General features: G+C 42.2%; 1 protein-coding gene across 15 annotated transcripts in view; it reads left to right on the forward strand.

Moving 5' to 3' along the window:
* TRPM3 (transient receptor potential cation channel subfamily M member 3) overlaps positions 1-20,431 on the forward strand; it is a 495,102-nt gene extending 474,671 nt beyond the window's left edge. For 12 of the 15 annotated variants that reach the window (XM_053923764.2, XM_053923757.2, XM_053923761.2 and 9 more), the window contains 2 exons: positions 966-1,098; positions 12,157-20,431. In XM_053923764.2, the coding sequence (XP_053779739.1) occupies positions 966-1,098; positions 12,157-13,609 (1,586 nt within the window). In that variant the 3' untranslated portion in view covers positions 13,610-20,431. The remainder of the gene's footprint in view (positions 1-965; positions 1,099-12,156) is intronic. The other 3 variants (XM_053923808.2, XM_053923805.2, XM_053923806.2) reach the window with 1 other exon arrangement.
* The last annotated feature ends 3,099 nt before the right edge of the window (positions 20,432-23,530 follow it).

The raw sequence follows: 23,530 nt of genomic DNA on the forward strand, positions 1-23,530 counted from the left end.
TTCCAAAGTTCACTACATCCAACTGAAACATAAATTTAGACAAATGGAAAGCTGGTGGGACGGGGAGCCAAAAGGTTTGGATTTACTGGGCCATTTTCTATGCCCATATCAGTTATGAATTAGTTTCCCTGCTATTAACAGAAAAACAGACTAACAACAGCACAAATAAATAAGGTTTTATTTTTCTCACAAAGCAAAAAAGTGACTAGACTGATAACCCAGAGCCAACAGTGTCTCACTGAAGTCAAAGACCCAGAGTCCTATTTTTAGGCTCAGCTATTCCTTTAATGCGCTGTCTTGTCTCGTGGTAGCAAAACAGCTGCTGCACTTTCAGTCATCACATTTATATTTAAGGCAAAAAGAGAAAAGAAAGGTAAAAAAATGTAGAAAGAAGCAACCACATCATCATAGTTTATCAGAAAAGCAATATTCATCCCAATACATGACCTCTTCCCACCCCAGACTCCTTTTGTTTCTTGAGCTGAACTAGGTCTCATCATTGCTGCTACCTTTCAGGGAGGCTGGGAATGTGTGTATTTGGTTTATCAGCCTCAGTAATAGGAACGGGGAGCGGGGGGAATGAGGTTGCAAAAGAGCTTTTAGTAAGGCCAGTGAACAATGTCTGTCTGCCATACTCCTCAGCCTGGAAACTTAGCTTTTGAGAAACCTCCATTCGCTTCCCTTTCCTTGAATTTAGCTACGTTTTTGGCCTTACAACCTGAATAATTGTAACCAGTTCCTGCCGTAAACCAGATGTGTCCAGGTGAACTTCAGAGGCCCATAGTGCATCTAACTCACAGAAAGGGGACAGTGACACAGTCACCTGACTGGATTTGGATTTAGAGACTTAGCAGAGCATCCAGGCCCCTTCTCCTAACCTTGGTCGAGGTTAGGAGTGTCACTAGGCCCACAGACCAGAGGCCATCACTTACTTCTCTGCCTCACATCTCATTTCTTTTCCACAGAGCTGTTCATAACTGATGATGAGCTCAAGAAAGTACATGATTTTGAAGAGCAGTGTATAGAGGAATATTTCAGGGAAAAGGATGATCGCTTCAACTCATCCAATGATGAGAGGATACGGGTGACTTCAGAAAGGTGTGTTCCCTGGTCGCGTCTCCTGGATGTTTTAGGCCATGGAGTGCTTTATCAGTTGCTTTCGTTTGCACAGCCGAAAGAGAGAGAGAGAGAGAGACCTCTTGTGTTTATTTTTACTATCTAAGAAATCGTTAAGCTTATGAGAGAACAGAATATTGTCTGAAGGGCTCACAGATCAAAATCCCAGATGTACAGATCCTAGGCTTCTCCAGAGGCAGTAGCAGCCGCCTTCCTGGACGCTAGGGATTGCTGTGCTCAGAACAGGGCAGGAGTTGCTGGCTCAGACCAGAAATTGGAAAGTTCTGACCCAGACACAAACCAAGGGAAACCCAACCCAATTCAAGCCTCTCCAGCAGGTTTGTGTGTTATGTAAATCATTGAGTGTCTTCTTCAAAGGTATAGCTAGTCCTAGTGCCTGGCTTACATGGGTACCTTCTGAATAAACAACAGCATGAAACTTGTGAATTAGTTAGAATAATGGTTGAGCCCTGGCTGGTGTGGCTCAGTGGTTGAGTGCCAGCCTGTGAATCAAAGGGTCGCCTGTTTGATTCCCAGTCAGGGCACATACCTGGGTTGCGGGCCAGGTCCCCAGTAGGGGGTGCACTAGAGACAACCACACATTGACGTTTCTCTCCCTCTCTTTCTCCCTCCCTTCCCTTCTCTAAAAAATAAATAAGTAAAATCTTTTTTTTAAAAAAAGAATAATGGTTGAGGTTTCCCATGTATTTTTTTTCTGGAATTATTTTTCTTTTTTCTTCTTCTACAACAAAATAAAAGCAAAGAAATAACATCAGATTTTTCTACCCAGTAATCGTATATTTTTAGATCTCATTGACCAAATGGTTTTGTGGACTAGTAGGGCTGTAAGAAAAATATCAAAGTAAAGAGAAGAGAATCGTTTTAATTTAATTAAGTCTAGCTTTAGGCAAATGAACGTACATTTTCTTCCTTTCCTCATTTTGCTGTAGACTAATAAAAACTTCATCCCAGGTTGGCACATTAGAAAACCCAGCCTTTGGGAGCCACTGTTCTAAAGGACACCCAGAGGGTTACAAAGCTTTTGATGTTTCTTTACATTTTAAACATTTGCAATATAAAGAGGTCAGAAGCAGCTTATAGGTAGTGGGAAAGGCATAATATATTGATGACTTTAGTTGATATAATTCAGGCTTCTAAGATTTGAATCAATCATCTCTAATTTTCAAAAAGTGACATTTTGTCTGCTTACCCACATCACACATTTTCCAGTGACTTTGTAAAAATTATACAGATGGCATTTTTCTGTCCCTAGCCCTTTACTTCTTCAAGGAATACAGCCTACATATGTAGGTGTATATGCACATGCCATTCAGTGACTGTATCCACAGGTACTCAGCCAATATTAATAAAGTTTAAAGCCATGAATAGATTTTATACACATCTGTCATTGCAAAATAGAACATTTCAAGATGATACGATGCGAAGCAATTTTCTGGCAAACTAAGAAAAGAGCTACAAATATGAAGATCCTCTTATTCTGGGGCCTTGTAAAAGCTATTTATTAATGGAAATATAACCATGTGGTTCCCCGAAAATTGTGCCATGCAGACACATTGCCCATTGCTCAGACGTATTTCCAAAGCTTATGTCCAGAGGCCTTCGAAAAGCTTTTTGAATTTAGAAAGCCATAGACTTGGGAGGAAAGAAAGGTGGGAAGAGCAAGTGTGGAGACACAAAGAAGCCTTGGCCTCCCTGGGGAATGAGATGAGAGGTGCAGACACCGGGGCAGGTGAGTCTGTGGCCAGCATCTCACCAATTCCTTTTGGGTGGAAACCAAAAGGAACTACAGTACCTCCACCTGAGCCTTTCACCCCACAGCTGAAAACACTTCCAGGAGATTCCTACCCCAAGATTTGGTCCTCTCTGGGTGGATTCAGAGTCCCCACCCTCCAGGAAGGTGACTAAGTTGAGCAATTCCCAGAAATCCAGGATGGAGTGCAGTCCCACTCCCTGTGTGTCCTAAGTATTAGCTGACCTTCTGGAGTAATGGGGCGCAGGAGGACCAGGACAACCTCACAGCCAAGCCCAGGGGCCAGGGAAGTGAACCTAAGCTAAGGCCTTATGCTGCTTCTGGTGCTTCAGTCTGTGTTAGGGGTTTTGTTTTTGTTGGTGGTAGTTGTGGTTTGGGTTTGTTTTACACTTGTAAATGGAGCAAAAAATAATGTTTCTAAACACTATAACTGCTCATAGCACATCAGAAACACAATGAGGTGCACAAGGGAACAGAGATTAACTAAGGGAAGAGTGGATTCATACTACCCATCTCCCACCTCTTCTAGGACATCATGTCTTTTCTGAGTAGAGTGGCAGGTGAAATCACCCGTCCCATTTATATTAGATAGACAGATGATAGGTAGGTAGATACACACATACACATTTAGGTAGGTACAGATTTAATTTATGTAAGTTAACTGTGCACACCAATATAGTATACAGAATATTATATAATTCTCCCTTCATGTTAGATAGCCCCAATACAGAAATTTGAAGTCAGAAATATTAAGAGCTGGCTCTTTGCTCTACTAAAAGACTTGGAAAAAGGGCTTCTTCGTGTAGTGAGCCCTACCTTCCTCCCCCTACCAGTGACTTTAATGTATACTTTATTTATACTGAATGCATTTGCATGAATCTTTTCAGAAACACAAAGATACTTCCATAATTATCCATTTGAATGCATCATTATTATATCATAATTTTTCACCAAAATTATATGTAAATAACTCAATACAATATTTGGAAGATTGTTAACACCTCGAAGGAATCAGTTCTGAAAAATCCTTATCTTTCCCACTTTTATGTAGCAATGACCCTGTTGCATCTAAAGAAATACAATTCCAGAATATAATTGAGTTAATAATACCCTCCACTTTTTGGGGGGTCCAGTGGCACAGCCTCCCCTATCACCCACGCTAGGTATTCAAGGTGCACCCTTCGCATGGGCTAAGTACGCCCTCCTCTTAGAGTTGAGCCTTGGTTGCTGTTGACAGGTCAATGGGAGGGATTTACCCAGGCCAGTCAGCTGCAAGGACTGGCTGTGACCACTTAACACCAACCTCCATCCTCCATAGAGGATCAGCTGTGCAGGGGCAGGGTGGTGGTACTCCAATGTAGTCTGTAGCTGTCCACTGGGTGTGCTGGCTCTGGAATTTCCCAGGTAGTATAGGCCAAGGTCAGCCCCCACCTGTGTTTTCCCTGGGGCCACCCTGCCTAAGCTATAAAGCAACGTGAGATGGTTGCTACTTGTTCTGGGCTTGGAGGTCTCCAGGCAAAACGAAGCTGTGAACCTAGGCTGGCTGTTGCTAGTGCTGGGCCTGGGGCTTACTGAGTCCAGCTATTGCTTGTTTGAGAGAATTTAGGAAGTTGTGAAGCATGAGCGAAGACCAGTCATTCACACGGAAAAGCAGCTTGGGTGAGCCTGCAAGTTGGGTGGGGCGGAGTCTCTGGTGATCTCCTAAGGGAATCAAACAGTGTTAGCCAGGTTGATGAAGTCTCAGATACAGCATTAGCTCATTGGCCCAGAAAAGGGACAATGGCCTCTGCTTATCTTGATGCCAAACACCTCATCCTCCCCCTGCATGCCACTGGTGACCCTCAAGCCACCACCCTGGCACCAGAGCCCAGAGAGTGAGTCTGAGTAGGTGAGTCCATGTGTGGATTCTTTAAGAGGAACTGCTTGGGGGTTCAGCAATTTTTTCCACCAGCTCAATCCCTGCTGGTTTTTGCAGCCAGAAGTTAGAGGGACTTGTCTTCCTGGCACTGGAATCCTGGGCTGGGAGGTCTGGTGTGGGACTTGGACTCCTCACTCCTGAGATATCCCTCCTGAATTTTTATGTACCACATGTGGATGAGGGACCAGCCTGTTCCACATCTGTGCCCATCCTACCAGTCTGGATGGATGTGGTTTCTATAATTCTGTAGTTGTCAGACTTCCATTCAACTCTATTTCTGACAGTTCTGAGTGATAGTTGTTCTATATTTTAGTTGTAATTTTGACGTGGTTGTGCAAAGAGCTGAGCCATATCTGCCTACACCGCCATCTTGACTGGAAGTCCTCTCACTATCCACTTTAAATTGTCAACATCACCCTGTAATGTGGTACCTAAATGGAACTTAATTCTGGATTGTAGTTACAGCCTAGATTTAATTCCTTTATTCATTCCTTTACTATTTTTTTTTCCTTACTACTATGTGCTGGGCTAATACTCATAGAGTACAATAGGACAAGTAGTTCTTTCCATGTTCTAAAAGAAAGAAAGTACAATGGAAAGATTTTAATATTAATTTCTAGTAACTAGCTGTGTGACCTTGAGCAAGTTACTTAATTCCTTTGAACCTATGTTCCCATCTGTACAATGGAGTACTAACACCTAACCATAGAGTATTAAATGTTATTGAGGTAACATATGAGATAGTATGATTTCAATGAATGGTGGTTATTATTATTATTTGATCTACATGTTTTATTTTGCATTATGATTATTATAGCCAGGTCATGTCTTTGGTTCAGAGTAAGCCTACAATTAATTAAAATGAGGGCCTTTTCACATAGCTGATTCAAATATCCTCAAACATGTTCTTGTGAGATAATTGCTATTAACCTAAAATCGAGACTTAACATTCATTGGTATGAATTTTAATTTTTTTCCATTTTTATTCATTATTCCAGAACCTCAAGGACTCAGGATCCTGATTTCATCATCCAGTATATTAATTTTTTCATTCTATTCATTCTATATCTTTATTTGCTTAATAAGCATACCAAAATGTTCATCAGAACAGATTAGGTGAACCAAAACAGAACGAAGATATTTCTTGACTCCAAAAAAAACGCTTTTCATGTTGACATTGGTCCATTGTTCTATCATTTCTTGTTATCTAATCAGCGAGTCTGGTGTCTATGCTGCTCGAGCCAGCCCAGGGAGCCCACCTCCCCGCTAAGACAACAATGCACTTTACCAAAGATACTGCGTATCTACGTCACTCTATTAGCTCACATTATCAAAAAAGAGACAAGATTAATATTGATCCCATGCAGTCTCCTATTAATGAACCCTATTTTTTTAAGTACTCAGAAGATACCACCTGCTTAATTACCTACGACTAAGCCATTCTTTAATGCTGCCTAGAATGTATATCAAACTCCTATAATTCCTAGAACCCAGGAATGTTGGATATCAGGAAAACATTTTCCTATCTACAGCCTCCTGGCATTTCTTTCAATTTCCCTTTGGTTATTAAGAGCTACCCACATTTTCTGACCACAGCTGGAAGTTGTTTACTGGTTCCTTCCACTCATTTAAAGCAGCATTTGCAAACTGATGAATTTCAGACAGCGCCTGCCCACAGAGAGCAGTTGTATTGGACTCGCAGTGAATTATTACAATTCATTCCCAATGCCTTTGGGCTGGGCATTCTCTGCTACCCCAGAATCCCTGCCTCTATTCTCTTATGTGTCGCCTGCTTCGCCTGTTTGCTTGATCTGTCCCACCCATAGGCATTTAATTCTCAGACCCCTCATTTAAGGCTTCAAGACCGTCCTCACCATCACCCCACCTGTCAGGCTCCACTTGTCCGAAGTTACAGTTTGACTTTTCTTCTTGGCAGCAACAATTTAAGCAAACTGAGGTATACATTATTCCTAGTGTCATCTTTTAATCTAAAATTATCTTTCCCGAGCCAAAGAGCTTTATATCCTTTTTTCACTTCACCTAGATCCAAAAAAGTAATAGACACATGACTATTAATAATACATTCAATGTATACTTTTTCAAAACAAATAGAGACAGGAATAACTTAGAGTGTATGGAATTCATAAATAACAAAAAAATAAAAAACAGTGTAAACCAAAAAAAGATGAGCTTCACCCACGTCCTGCCAGATTTTTTCCCAGTGCTGGTTTTTGGTATCTCCATTTATTGAGTTGAATTTAAGCTTTTCTCCCTTTTTCTTCTCAGAGTTAAAGAGAAGGGTAATTGGCTCAAAGGGAAGGATAAATGACCTTAAGAGACTTAAAAAATTCATAAATTAGGTATCAGTCTATGAATAAGCAAGAATTAGTTCTAGCTGTTCTGCATCACTGGCTTTATTTATTTTAAACCCTTTCCTCCCCATGAGAACCCCCCTGATTGGGGTCGTGTGCTACAGAATTGCTTCTGCCTTTCATCCTACACCCCCACTCCTGCCAGCACTCCAGGGAATATGTGAAATTTAGAACAGACATGGCCCGCCAATCCTTTTTCCTTTAACCATATTTCTCTTAACCACATTTTGAGGTTATCAGAAAAGAAAATGAATTTCTGGAAGATACCAATCCTTAAGTTAAGACATTACCTATTGAAGCTGAAGTTTTCTGTCACTAGAATCTTCTTTTGAACGTTCTTTTCCTCATCGCATTGGCTAGAGACTCTAGTCATCTTTTTAGTTGGGCTTTTCACCAACCTACTCAAGGGCTCCTCCTGGCCGTCAGTCTTCTGGGCTCCCAGGAGCAGGAGCCCCTCACCTCTTCCCGGGCCCCTGCTGTGTCCCTATTGAGATTGCCTCCTGAGTTACCCTGAAATGAGCTGCAGGAGGTCTGGAGACGTGAAAGAGGAAAGAAGAATAAGGAGTTCCTCCCATTCGACATCTTTTGTTCCATAGTCCCTCTGCTTTGGTTACTTAGTCACTTCTAGTATCTGTCCCCTTGGGGCTTTTTATTGATCCATAAATTTGTACCATTCCTATCTCCATTTTATCTCCAAGTAGTTTGACCAGAGTCAGCTCCTAACAACTCACAATCATGTCCCAAAACTCCTGGTTTGTTCCTCACCTATTTATATCTATGATGTATGCCCATGTACATTTACCTTTTCAAGAACATTTTTTTAAAGATTTTATTTATTTATTTTATGAGAGAGGGGAATGGAAGGAGAAAGAGAAGGAGAGAAACATGTGTGGCTGCCCCCCACACGACCCCACCTGGGAACCCGGCCTGCAACCCAGGCATGTGCCCTGACCAGGAAGCGAACCCGTGACCCCTTGGTTCACAGGCCCCTGCTCAATCCACTGAGCTACACCAGCCAGGGCAAGAATTTTTTTTTAATTAAGGGACACACTTTAGTTATGAAACAAACATATATGAATTTGATTCTGGGAATGTTTCTTCTTTTATAACTCATACATTAAACCCCTATCTGTTGCATCCATGACCTAAATGATTAAACCATTATGTTGTCAGACACAACCAGAATTCTGGAAGAAAATAGATGAAACCGTCTTTTTTTTTTTTTTCCTTTTTTTTCACATCTTTAATTCCAAAGCCCCTTAGAGTCCATAGGAGAGTTAAGATTTGGTGAGGAATAGTTTCTTGACCCTGTTTTAGCAGGCTTCTCTCCTAGTTCCTTGTTCCCTAAGGCCACACTCCTTCTCTCTTGCAGCTCCCATTGGGTACATCTTGTTTTCCCAAAGGAGCCTCTTCTTCCTTACACCTCCTGTCTTCCTCCCATCAACTAGGACTCCTTAGTCACTGTGTCCCGTGTATGGCCTGCAACCAGATTCTGACTCTTTCGTTGCCTCCTGTAGCTGTCTTAGCTCTCTCTCACTTGCTAGTTTCTCTGCAGTGCAGGGTCCTGGGGATGAAGGGAGGTGAAATGTGGGGAGCAGGGTCCCCTCACAGTGCTCAGACCGATAATCACAGGCATTTATCCTAAAAGAGCATCTTTATCTCTTGTATACACCTTGTATTCACCAGCTGCAGGAAAGGAGAAGGAGGGAGAAAACTATCCTGCCTTTTGTTACTCTGCCAACACTTAAAAGCTAGGGGGACCCAGTACCTAGAGTATCCGAAACGACAAGTCTCATTCTACAGAAATGCATGCTCTGCCCTCCTCCTGACTTTAACGAAGAAGTATTTTACCCACTTACCCAAAGCTTATTGCATTGCAAAAAATGAAATTGCAGGACTTGCAAAATCAAACTCCATAGGCTAGATGATGGAAAAGTAAAATATAAGTCTATAAGACACACAGACTTATTATTTTAAGTAATTTGTTTCTCGGGCTATGTTTATTCCACGAAACAAAGTAAAAGAGGGAAAAGTTGTATTTTCCTTCCTAAATAGCTGTGTTAGCTGGGTGAATAGCATTGGGTTTGCCAGATGCAGAGTTGCTCAATGTACAAGTCTTTTGAGAATATACCTGGCTATGGTGGCTGAGTGTGCCTGGACCCTGGGGCAGTGCTGAGCTGGTTATGGGGGCAGCAGAAAAGAGCAAAGAAAAAACGTCTCCCAAACCTTAGGCCTGGTGAAGAGAAGCTGAGGGCTGAAAGAGCAGTCAATGGAGTGAGTTTGGTTGGGGGGGGGGGAGGGTTGGAGGGTGGCTTTAGGGAGAGAAACAGAAATGTGCCCCAAGGCAAAGGAATCACACAACCCCATCCTGACCAGCAGGAGAGCAGTTAAAAAAAGAAAAGAAAAGAAAGCCTGCAGGTCTCTCAGAGAGGGAAACCACCGCCTCATACCTCCTTCGGGCATTGACACGTGTTCCTCCCTAGCAGAGGTGTTACCATTGTTAACACACCACCACCGACAGTGCCACACCTGGGGTACCCAGTTCGAATTCCCACCATTCTTTATACAGCCTATTCTGCACCAGAGGCTTGTTCCTTTCAAGTTAGGTCAGCAGTCAAGGGATCCACAGTACGTATTGGAAGTATTGGGAAAGTGTCTTCATCCTCTCTAGAAAAGTGAAGAGTGGGTCTCATTCAGGTTCTCCCAAAGATTTGCCTTGGGGCTTTTAAAAGTGAACATTTGAGCTCAAACCATGACTTGGCTTTGGTTTGTCTTTTCCAAGTTAATTTAAGCAAGCAAAAAATAGGGCACAATTTTATTTTAAACATGTGGTGTCTGTCTTTGTAAATAAATGGCCAGGTAATTTATTAGATCATTGACATCAAGTTCCTAACAGTGATTGACTCTGTATTGACACCTGGTAGGTATTGGGCTGGGCTGGCAATATGGAAATGGTAACAGGAATATGAGACAGATCATGCCCTTAAGAATTTCTAACAGGGAGAGCCAAGACACCTCAAAGTAACTGTAATGTAAGGCATCTGTGGTCAGCAACCCAGAGAGACCAAGGAGTAGGGTAATTTACTTATCGATAGACACGCAGGGGTGTCCAACTTTTTGACATCTCTGGGCCACACTGGAAGAGGAAGAGTTGCCTTGGGCCACATATTAAATACATTGTGGCACGTAATCACAAAAGTCTTATAATATTTTAAGCGAATTTACGATGTTGTGTTGGGCCTCATTCACAGCCAGCCTGTGCCGCATGTGGCCCCCAGGCCATGGGTTGGACACCCTGTGAGTTTACCACAAATTACTTTATGTAATCTTGGTCAAATTTCTTTTTTTTAATTGTGAACTTTTTTTTTCAATTTTTAAATTATTTTATTGCTGTTCAGTTCCAGTTGTCTGCATTTTCTCCCCACCCCTCTACCCTACTCCAGCCAAACCTCCCTCCCTCCCCTGCTTCCAACCTCCCCCTTGGTTTTGTCCATGTGTCTTTTATAGTAGCTCCTGAAAACCCTTCTCCCCACTATCCCTTCCCCCCTCCCCTCTGGCTATTGTTAGATTGTTCTTAACTTCAAACTCTCTGGTTATATTTTTTTGCTTTTTTCTTCTGTTGACTACTATGTTCCAGTTAAAGGTGAGATCATATGGTATTTGTCCCTCACCACCTGGCTTATTTCACTTAGCATAATGTTCTCCAGTTCCATCCATGCTGTCACAAAGGGTATAAGCTCCTTCTTTCTCTCTGCTGCATAGAATTCCATTGTGTAAATGTACCATAGTTTTTTGATCCACTCATTTGTTGATGGTCACTTAGGTTGCCTCCAGTATTTGGCTATTATAAATTGTGCTGCTATGAACATTGGGGTGCATAGGTTCTTTTGGATTGGTGTTTCAGGACTCTTAGGGTATAATCCCAGAAGCAGAATTGCTGGGTCAAAAGGCAGTTCCATTTTTAGTTTTCTGAGGAAATTCCATACTGTTTTCCACAGTGGCCGTACCAGTCTGCATTCCCACCAACATCCTCTCCAACATTTGTCTGTTGATTTGTTTATGTTGGCCACTCTGACTGGTGTGAGATGGTACCTCATTGTGGTTTTAATTTGCATCTATCTGATGGCTAGTGATGCTGAGCATCTTTTCATATGTCTCTGGGCCCTCTGTATGTCTTCCTTGGAGAAGTGTCTGTTCAAGTCCTTTGCCCATTTTTTAACTGGGTTGTTTGTCTTCCTGGAATGGAGTCCTGTGATATCTTGGTCAAATTTCTTGATGGTTGTTTTTCTTTTATTACTGACAGGATTGAATGAGATTAAATCAACTCCAGGTGCCTCAGTAACAGGACTATATTAATTCCTTTGGAGGCACTAAATTCTTTAAAAAGATTATTTTGAATAACAACAAAAATTTTATTATATAAATACAAAATAGAATAATCCCAGTCCATATAAATTACAATAAGAATAGCTACATTCTAAAATTCTTTTGAAAAAATCTGGGTAAAGTCATCAAAATGCAGCATTCTCATTTTGTTGGTGACTCTGATAAGCCAACAACCCTAATACTTATTTAGGTCATTGAACACTGTCCCAAGCCACAGCTAAGCCATGGGAGTGGTGAAAGGGTGGGACTCCACTTCAACAAGAACTATTCAACTTTGGTGTTTATTTATCAAGATTGTGCGTTAAAGTTCATTGAAGTAAAAGGGGATTAGCCATTAAAAATCACTGGATTAGATCATTTCTGAAGCCTCTTCCAGCTCAAAAAGATTTGGATGCTGTCATTCTTGGCGAAAACATCACTGCCCTTCTCTCCTCCCTACCTCCTCCTCAAAAACGGCAACCTCTCAGTTTCCCTCTGGTAGGACATTGATGACTGAGGTCCAGGCACAGTTTTAACCTCGCTGTCCAAGCCCTCTAAACCTCCAGCGGAGCAGCCTGGCCCCCGGTGACACTCATTCTCTCTTCTTCACACAGGGTGGAGAACATGTCCATGCGATTGGAGGAAGTCAACGAGAGAGAGCACTGCATGAAGGCTTCACTCCAGACCGTGGATATCAGGCTGGCGCAGCTCGAGGACCTCATTGGGCGCATGGCCACTGCCCTGGAGCGTCTGACAGGTCTGGAGCGGGCTGAGTCCAACAAAATCCGCTCTCGGACCTCCTCGGACTGCACAGATGCAGCCTACATCGTCCGCCAGAGCAGCTTCAACAGCCAGGAGGGGAACACCTTCAAGCTCCAAGAGAGTATAGACCCTGCAGGTGAGGAGACCATGTCCCCAACTTCTCCAACCCTAGTGCCCCGTATGCGAAGCCATTCTTTCTATTCAGTCAATATGAAAGACAAAGGTGGTATAGAAAAGTTGGAAAGTCTTTTTAAAGAAAGGTCCCTGAGCCTACACCGGGCTACTAGTTCCCACTCTATAGCAAAGGAATCCAAAGCTCCTGCAGCCCCTGCCAACACCTTGGCCATTGTTCCTGATTCCAGAAGACCATCGTCATGTATAGACATCTATGTCTCTGCCATGGATGAGCTCCACTGTGATATAGAGCCTCTGGACAATTCCATGAACATCCTTGGGCTGGGTGAACCAAGCTTTTTGGCTCAAGTACCTTCCACAGCTCCTTCGAGTAGTGCCTACGCAACTCTCGCACCCACGGACAGACCTCCAAGCCGGAGCATTGATTTCGAGGACATCACCTCCATGGACACTAGATCTTTCTCTTCAGATTACACCCACCTTCCAGAGTGCCAAAACCCATGGGACACTGACCCTCCGATGTACCACACCATCGAGCGTTCCAAAAGTAGCCGCTACCTAGGCACCACACCCTTTCTCCTAGAAGAGGCCCCCATCGTGAAATCTCATAGCTTTATGTTTTCTCCTTCGAGGAGCTACTATGCCAACTTTGGGGTGCCTGTGAAAACAGCAGAATACACAAGTATTACAGACTGTATTGACACAAGGTGTGTCAGTGCCCCTCAAGCAATTGCTGACAGAGCCACCTTCCCTGGAGGCCTTGGGGGCAAAGTGGAGGACGCATCTTGCTGCCATCCTGAGCGAGAAGCAGAACTGAGTCACCCCAGCTCTGACACTGAGGAGAATGAGGCCAAAGGCCGGAGAGCTGCCCTCGCGATACCCTCCCAGGAGGGCGATAACTCAGACAGAACCCTTTCCAACAACATCACGGTTCCCAAGATAGAGCGCGCCAACAGCTACTCGGCAGAGGAGCCAAGCGCGCCATATGCACACACCAGGAAGAGCTTTTCCATCAGTGACAAACTCGACAGGCAGCGGAACACAGCAAGCCTGCGAAATCCCTTCCAGAGGAGTAAGTCCTCCAAGCCAGAGGGCCGAGGGGACAGCCTGTCCATGAGGAGACTGTCCAGAACCTCGGCTTTCCACAGCTTTGAAAGCAAGCACAACTAAACCTTCCTAAAAGCATTGCAGGAGGCTCAGAATCCAGCCCTAAAATTCTCCCCAAACTCCACCTGTTCCCATTCCTTGAAGCATACCTGCTTTATTTTTAGCTGAGCAAAGAAAGCAATGCCTTGGGAGGGGTTCACTCAAAGTTGACTTCTGGGCCACAGATCAAGAAAGCATTTGACCTGGCCCAGTGCCAAACACAGGGGATATAAGTCATGCTCACACATGATGGGTAGGGAGGGAAAAGAGAGGGAGAAGGGTTGAGATGAATGTGTCACTAGTCACTTCAGAAAGCATTGAGCTCTGGGAAGGAAGGGGCTTCATGCATTCTCCACGCCAGGAGGAGTCTTTCGATTTCTGACCATTATCACGAGTTTTAGGAAGCAGGGCTAACTTGCAAAATTAAATAAAATAAAGTAGCCAGCATACAAATGAGATATTCTAAACTTCAATTCTGTTTTCTTTTCACATTGGCTCCATCACTGGTGACTGATGAAGAGCATCCTTTTTATTCAGTATAAGCCGGCAGCAAGCAGTTCTACCTAACGTCCCACATCCTTCTCATGCCAACACTTCTGTAATTGATCATTATAAAGAAAGAACAAGGTAACAGTCATAGTTCACCTGTCTCATATATTCACTTCTGGTGCCACAACTGTTAATCTTTTTTGAAAAAATAAGGGAAAAGAAATGCCTTTTTGTATATTGCAAGTGAAATGAATGAATTGATGTTACAAACAAATGTCACATGGCCTATTATATACAGTGGGCATCCAAGTATAGTTGAGCAAGCTCAGGATGAATGTAACTAAATAATTTTATATTTTTAATTTATTTTGTATCTCACCTGTCATCAATGAATTCGCTCACTGAGTGTGTAATCGTGAACTAAAAAAAAGCGAGCGGGCAGAACTCCCCTAAAATGGCCATATGGGATATCTCACCAGTCATGTCATGTGTGACGCTGCTGTGTGACCTTCCTCATGTGCATGACTCACCATGTCTTCTGAACATCTCCAAGACGTAACTGCCGATTTTTCACACCACTCACCGCAGGACCATTTTATATGTGGATATCTGGTGGATATTTTCATACCTAGAGTTTTGCCATTTAATCTGAGCTCAGCATAAATTTAATTGGAGTTTTTCAAGGGCTGGTATCTTTTTTACGGAAATGTTCCAAAGTACTTTTTAAGGAAGTTTCAAAACCATAAATAACCTTAGCATTGCCTGGGAGTTGGGTGTCAACCCAAAGCCCTCGCTTGCAGGCACGCCATGAGTATTTTTCCTGTACACAGAGCTATTAAAAAGATATAGTAGACTAAAGTAGAAAGAAAATAAACCATGTGAAGAGTTCTATAGTGTATGCTGCTTATATACATATATATGCATTTACACAAAGAGACATGTTATATATAGTATATAAACAGGCATACAGAGCTTTCTTAAGAGGCCTGGACTTTTCTATCACCTTGAGGTACAACCACAATTTTTAATATCCAAAGAATTTCATTGAAAGAATTCATTGTATTTCAACAGATCTTGAACTTATGATTTTTAAAATCCCCATACCCTTAACTTTTTCATGTACCAAACTAGAGTTGTCCAAACAAATTGGCACCTACGCACTGCCCCCACTCTTTATTTTTGTCCAAAAACAGTCACTATTATGACCTCTCATTTCTCCTGCACAAAGTGCTTACACCAAGTACAATCAGAATAGACATCATTCTAAACCAGATAGTAGTATGGATTCTAGAATCAGGTATACATGCTTCTAGATCAGAATCTGGATTTGAAATGGAATAAAGAAATTTTGATCCTCAATTCTTTTGATTTCTATTTGGATCACTGACATAAAAAAAAAAGAAAAAGAATAAAACCTTAAAGGAAAATGACTTAATGTTCCTGGCCCAAAACAAAAACTGGTTCTTTTCTTTAGTTGTCACTGGGAACTCCAAATTTTCTTATTATGTGGCATCAAGTAAATACATGGACAAACCCTCTAGCCTTTAAATTAAAAAAAAAATAACCTCTGAATAAGCTTTTTGGGTGTAGAAGGGTGTAGAAGTAGTGATGAGGCCACATGTAAAGAATTAAGGGATTTCTTTTTTGTTCCTTAGTATCTAGGTGATTCGGAAACAAGCAAACATGCATTTGGTGTGAGAATAAGTCAGTTACCCTTAAACTTCCTAGAGTCCTGAATCTCTTTTAGGATCTGATGAAAGCTCTGGGTCTTCTCCCCAAGGGGAAAAAAAGTAAACACATGGAAAGTTGCAATATAACCTTACAACGTTCCTGTACCCCTGGTTCCATACCGATTGATTATGAGGAAGAGGGACCATGTTTGTTCATAATCAATACAGTTGTAATAATAGGCACTTTACATTTTGAGACCAATTCTCTGTGATTCTCAGGAAGGCCAAGTCTCAACACCAGAGTCAGAACCAAGATTTTGTAATTTTTGTTCTAGATTAGATTTTGCCAGTCCGATGTGCTTACATCCTAACGTATTGATGACTTCAAGTGTGGAGCACACTCACAAAGCAGGAAGGCTCTCTGAGAGGGTCTGTAGAGGACTCCAAGAAGGAGGCGAAACCATTACTCTTTGACCACAGAGCAGGACATCACAGCACCTCCCGGGCCTTATTCTGGACCAGATTGAAAGTGGGGGAAAGAAATTAGGAGTTTGGGCATTTCCATTCATTGCGATTTCTGGAGAGGAGGACAGAATAGGACCCGGGAAACAAAGTACTTAACAGTCCTGACCTTGTGACTACCTGGTTTTTTTGTTGTTGTTGTGCATGAAAATAAAGTTCTTACATCTTTTGTGATGTATGTGAAATGTATAAGCTAAATTTAAATGACGTTAAACACAAACTGCGTAGCTTTCGTGAGCCATTTCTTCCCTGTGCGCATACGTGTGTTATGTTTCAATCCATTTCTTTCTGTTTCTGGATCCTCTGCCCACTGATGCGGCATCGATTCTGTGGCCTTGTACAGTCAGCTTGTGTGCAGCTCATTTATTCCACCACGTCCCTGATCGAGGGGACGTTAATTACCTGTCTCTGTGAATTAAGCAGCTCATGAGCAGCAAGTTATTGGGGAACATAAATAAAGTCATAGAGAACTCAAGGAAGTGATAGCTTTGGTTTAATCATCTGCTTCTAAAGGTGCCAATTTTTATATACTACTATATGTAATGATTCGTTCTAAATCGCTTGGTCCTTTTGAAAAAAATTAAGGATGTTTTGTGAAAATGACCGTGGAAATTTCCTGATAAACCAACATACCTAATATTTGTAGTGAGAAATACCCTCCTTAATGGATTTGAGTGAGGAGCTGGAAAGCTTGGGGATAATCGTCGTGGCTAGTTTGTGCGTTTCTCCAAGCCAGACAGTGTATTAGCGGTCAGAATGCAGCACTTTACGGAACTGGATTTTTTTTTAAGTCTAGGCTTCTAGGTCTAACATATTATTCAGCACTTTGAAAGTTCCCTCCTGAAAATATATATATAAGAATAATCAAATGGGGGGAATGTACTTGCAAAAACACAAAATGTGTTTTCTTCTGAATGTTTCAAATGTATACTAAAAGATCGTTTCTATAGATAACATTATGGTAGATAACTGGATAGTACATTTATTCTACTCTCTGAGGCTGTACAGTCTAATCTTCCTGAATGTTTGGGCTGTTTGACTTCCTTAATGATAATAAATATTATCCAGTCATCCATCATGCTCTATCTGTAGGCTATTCCATTCAATGTGTTGGGCAATGCTGTATAATAAAATACATGTAAACAGATATGTAACCTGTGTTTAACCCAGCATAGTTGTAGCATGTGGTTGGATTAATGAACGTTACAGGACAGCTTTATAATCATTTACAAATCTGTAACATTCAATAAAGAAGCACATGTTGCAAGGATGAATTATGTCCCCAACTCCATGTTATTCAGCACCCTCGTGAATTGGGCCCTTTTGTCCCGGACCTGCTTCATGTTTTCCACTTTCCTGTAGACCATGGTCAAATATGTGCATAAGCTGATGTACAGCTTCTAACCAGCCCTGCGAGTCGTGACAGGCAATTGTGATTTTGTGAAAGACGAACTGGCATGTTATGCAAACGACTGACAAATGAACTTAAAATAATATTTTAAACTCCAGTTTAATTAGCTGTTTGTTTACACCTGCTGACCCAGTATGGAAGCAGTGTACAGTATTTTATAAATATGCTCCTTTAGTAACACTACTCTGTTTCTAGATAAAGTGATGCTAATGTGTAAGTGGTAATATACTTGTTCTAGATATTGCATTATAACTCAGTCTTCTTGAACAATAGCAATGTGACCTAAATGAAGTAACCCTGCTCCAAATACAGTCTTAATTTTGTGGCAACATAATGCATGCACTGCTTTATGCATTTCTTTTGACTTTTTAAAGGCACTTAACATTTTACTCTTGCCTGCTGTGACATTGAAACAAACCAGTTAGGGATACACTCCAATTCTTGGGCTTCTTACACTGTTTGGGGATTATGTTCAAGTTTTAAAAATTAAAAACAAACAAACAAAAATAACCAAGGGTTTTTTTAATCTTTTTTTTAAGCTCTGAACAAATGATATGAAATAAAGTATTAACAACAAGGTGTATAGCTGTGGGACCTGGAGATGGCCAGGCAACAGCACTTGGGTTTACCAAGGTCTGGGCATTGGTGCATCTGTGACATACAAAAGACATATTTCTGATTCTTTAGGGCCACTGGGTACAAATTGCTAGACCAGAGATGAGAGTGAGAAGTCCATTGATGACTGTGCAGAGTCCACAGCTCATTATGAATGAGCAGTCCAGTGACATAACATATGACTTCCCTCCTACCTGGTAGCTTTTTTCTGGTGGTGAGCCTACCCTGGGGGCAGGTGAGAGATGGGTGACGGAGTCTGCTTGAGCACTGGGTGTCTCTGAACAGCTCGCCCTTAAAAGAAATCACGATTTCATTATTAGAAGCCATTCAACAACTGGAAAAGAGAGGCGCCAATCTGCACAGTCTTATAAAGGACCGTTCCTCAAAGGAGTAGAGAAAACTTTTCTCTTCACCTACACTGGCCCAAGTTTTCTCTTCTTTTTACATCTCAGTCTCTCTCTCGCTCTCTCTCAGATTAGAGTCAACCAAAAGAGGGATTGGTTCTGATATAAGGAAAACAAGATTTTTTTATTTCTTTTACTTTTTAAAAAAAATTATTTGAGAAGGTAGTTGTGTTAACTTTTACCTGATGAATCCCTTGCACTGATCACTGCAAATGAAATCAAGACACGACAATTTCTATCATACATGTTGTCTAAGGATTTCATTGGCCGAGTAATCTATATGGCAATAAGAGTGAGGTGAACTTCCCCCTTCCCTACCTCACCTTTGGACCACCGCCTATTTGCACCATGTTTGGAAAGGGACATATCCATAGGCCTTCTGAAGTGTCATCACCAAACCTGACCCAGGCCTTGCTCTGGCAGAGGCAGGCTGCTGAGAGCTGTGGGACATAGTGCAAGTTCAGCCTCGTGCCTGGAGTGCAATCTCCTTCACCCCCTTGACTTTCTCCTTTTCTCTTAGCCCAGTACAAGATGCGTTTTTGGCCAGACCAAAAAGACCCTGGGTCCCATTACCTCAATACCCCATGGACTCTGGCACAGTAAACTGAAGTAGTGGCTACTTAGTAAAAAGAGCCAAACATTCAGACTATGTTCCAGCCCTAATCTTCCCACTAACTTAGCCTCCTCCCCCAGCTCTACCCCACAAAACCCACTAGGCTGGTGTTTGCATCAGCAGCAACCAATTCTTTGCCTGTCTGAATCCCAAAAGGGTCCTTCACACCTCCACTGCCGCTTCCCACATGTCATCAGAACCAGCCATCTGCATCTAGGCTGTGGGCACAGAGTCCAATAGGTGGAGGGGCTGGATGCAGAACACAAGTGTGTCGATCAGACTGGTGAGGGACAACAGGAAGAAGTGGGATTTGTAGGGCATGAGAGAACACATGTCCCACTACAAAGACATTCACACTCACATTTGTAAACACCATGTTAGCCAAACAAATGTACCTGCCAGCAGCATTCAGTCCCCAAGGCAGTAGCGTGGGACCTCTGATTTAGAGCCAACCAGAATCATAGTCTTGGTTCCAATTCAGTGAGTGTATATACAAAACACACTGAGAACTGAGGTGGGGAAAAGGAACCCTCCCTATTCAGGGGCATACAGTTCTCCTGAATGGTATATGCCAAGTCATTCTGAACCCAAACGCAGGATCTTTGTGAGGGAGATTCAGAGGAAGAAGAAGAGTACCGTAGCATCGTGTCAGGCTGATCTGCTTCCTGTCACTGCAGCATGGACCTGAGTTTATATCTCTGCTGCTGCTGTTCAAAACAGCACACACAGTAACTGTACTCATTGCTCTTTCATAACATAGAACTTAGACTCCCATTTGTAAATGTTCTAACCATAGTTTGTAATGGGGAAATTATTAAAATATCATTTTTAAATGAATTCCTATAAATAAAACAATTTTGAAATTGGGTTTGTTAAATATATATACATCTTTCCTTCTTTATGTATGGATAAGCAGCAGTTTGCATATCTATCGACATTATAAATATATATCAATTCTTAGAGGAATTGCTCTTTTTTTAAGGTCTGTTACTGGATTCACAATGCACTTTCAGCTTGTTTGTTTAGATATATAATTCCAAGCAGAAGTTGGCAGATACCACAGGAAAAACTTTCTGAAATTTCTGTAACACACGTTTTGCAATAAAAAAAAGAGAAACTTCAGTAGTTCAAAATGTGACTTGGACTTCCTCGTGCATTTATTTGCCGCCATTTCATCTCTACCATCCTCGTGCCAAGAACTGTTGGGGTGCACAGGGGTAATTGCTCAGGGCCCAGCAAACAGAGGTTGCAAACTGGTGGCCTATGGGTCACACCTCACCAGCAGAGAAGAGATGTTGGTGGGTAGCATGGGATTTTTTTTTTAATGTGAAAGATTTAAAAATGGATACATTTCCCATCTAATTCCATATTTCTGTCTTGTCTTGAAAAATCTGAAGATCTAGTAACGCAAGACCACATTCCCACATGACGATAACCACCTCAATCATGGTATCTTGGCTGCCTTTTTATGAGGAGCGTGTGCTCTCTGATACACCATGGTCCCCACCACTCCCTGTCTCTTCCATGCTGTCCCCTTCACTCATCAGCATTATCTGGAAAGCCTTATATGCATCAGAGTATTAGACCCCTATATTAAAAGATATGAAAAGGCAGTGGCAGCTCTCGAATTTCTGAGGAAGAAAAGCGTACAGGTAGCAATTTGCCTGGGTGCGAGAGACATGAGGAACTTGTCTGCACACTAAAGGCATTCTTTCACAATCCATTTTCAAGCATATTGTTAAGATCTTTCATTGCATTGGCCTTGAGAGAGCTGAGGGATGGGAGAAAGGGGCTCAACCCTACCCCACCCCCCATGAAGTAACTTGGGTTGCAGCTCATGCCAAAAAGAATGTGCAATAGTCCTGGAGCATACAAATATTTTCATTTCAAATGACAGTGGGAAGGAAAATGCAGAATATATATACATACAATTCTTTATTCAAAACAAAGTTTTTGAGTACCTACTATGTGCCGGTGGTGTGTCAAGGTAAATAAAGTGGCAAAGTCCCTACCATGTGGAGTTTCAAATCTAGCTGTGATGAAATGTAATTATATACTGTCTTGTAATTATCACCAATTGTCTGAGGAGTAGAATGTGGAAAATGAGAGTCGGGACGTTCCGAGGAGTGGCAACACTGTGTCTCAGGGCCAGGAAGGCTCTGCGGAGGAGGCTACACCGCCTGTGCCTGACAGGGCAGGGGAGGTTTAACTCACCAGGCAGGACAGAGACCCTCCAGGTAAGAGGAGCATTAATTTGATGAGCAGCCAAATGTAGCAGCGCTTCCTCCTGGTTGGAACGTTCAGGCAGCCCCAGCTACAGGGACTGCACCTCCAGCCTGGCCCCCGGTTTTGAGAATGGGGCTCTGCTCCCACTAGCACCATTGTCTGTATCTTTCCCAGTGGCTGGGTCCGGTCAATATTTTGAAAATGGAATGGCCGGCATAGTTTTCTGCAGGCGACTTGTTTCCTTCAATAAATACACACATTTATGTAATCTATTCCATATTCAACCGTGTGCCCTCAGCTTTCTTGGAAAATCAGATCAGCCAGCATTTGCTGCCAAAATCTCAGATTTAGACCAACGCAGGGCTTCCCTGAAGGATATATAATAGAGGTAGATGACAACTAAGTTCTCTGAACTAATGTGTTTGTTTATATGTCCCTATTTGATTAGAAGCCAGAACGTGCCTTGCCACATGAAGGCCCAGGTTATCACACCCTTATCAGTAACATGTTCTCAGTAATTCTTTCTTTTTTACCCTTCCCAAAGTCTGATTGTTAACTTAGCCTCCGCCCAAACATTCAGCACATTACTTCCTTATAGTACGAGTCATTTTCCAGAAGCCTTGGTCTGTACCACAGTCACTGTCGTACAACCTATCCTCAGGAGAGACACTATGTCGTCCTGGAAAGGCCTCCTTTCACTCAAAAGCATGAACTGTTGCCCCCCAGTATTCTTTGTCTCAAGCACTAAAAACCTATTTCAACACATTAAATATTGTGTGTGACATAAATGTACATATTTATTAACATAGACAAGGTACTTGCAGAAAACTATACCAGTCATTCCATTTTCTTTTTTTCTTTTTTAAATATATTTTACTGATTATGAAATTATAGTTGCCCCATTTCCCCCCCATCACCCTCCACCCTGCACACCCTCCCCAACCCACATCCCCCCCCCTACTTAGTTCATGTCCATGGGTCATACATGTAAGTTCTTCGGCTTCTACATTTCCTATACTATTCTTAACCTCCTGTCTATTTTCTACCTAACATTCATGATACTTATTCCCTGTACCTTTTCCCTCATCCCCCTATCCCCTTCCCTGCTGATAACCTTCCATGTGATCTCCATTTCTGTGATTCTGTTCCTGTTCTAGTTGTTTGCTTAGTTTGTTATTGTTTTTGTTTTGTTTTTAGGTTTTGTTGTTGATAGTTGGGATATTGAGTAGCCAAGCCGATGGGAAAGGAAGAGAAAGACAAAGACGCTAGTGGCCGAGCCTCATTCTCAAAGCTGCCATCCGTACTGGAGGTGCAGTCCCTGCATCCGGGGCTGCCTGGAAGTTCTAACCAGGAGGGAGCACTGCTACATTTGGTTTCTTGCCAAAGTTTAGTTTGCTAGGGCTGTCTTTTAAAAATACCACAAACTGGTTTACTTAAACAACAGAAATATATTGTCTCACAGTTTTGGAGGCCAGAAGTCCAAGCTCAAGGTGTTGCCAAGGTCAGTTCCTTCTGAGGGCTGTGAGACTGTGTTGCATGCCTCTCTCTTAGCTCCTACAGATTTTCCGGCCATCTTCGGCATTCCCCGGCTTACAGAAGCATCACCCTGACCTCTGCCTTCATCTGCACGTGATGTTCTCCCTGAGTGCTGTCTGTGTCCAGATTTCTCCTTTTCATAAAGACGCCAGTATGGGGCCCACCCTAGTCCTGTATGATCTTATCTTAACTCATTACACTTGCGATGCCTCTATTACCCAAATAAGGCTACATTATGGAGTGCAAGGGGCTAGGATTTCAACATAGGAATTGCAGGGGGTCGGGGGGACAAAATTCAATCCTTAAGACTGGATGAATTTGTGAGTAGAATTGTGATCAAATGTATCTTTTTAATACATTGTCAGGTAGAGAAATCAGAATCCAAGAATCAGTTGAAAACAACATATGTGTTGATCAAAAGGAGAAAAAATATAGATCAACTACGCCATACCATGAAGC

The sequence above is a fragment of the Desmodus rotundus genome, chromosome 1 (genome assembly GCF_022682495.2).
Source record: "Desmodus rotundus isolate HL8 chromosome 1, HLdesRot8A.1, whole genome shotgun sequence".
Taxonomy (NCBI): Eukaryota; Metazoa; Chordata; class Mammalia; order Chiroptera; family Phyllostomidae; genus Desmodus; species Desmodus rotundus.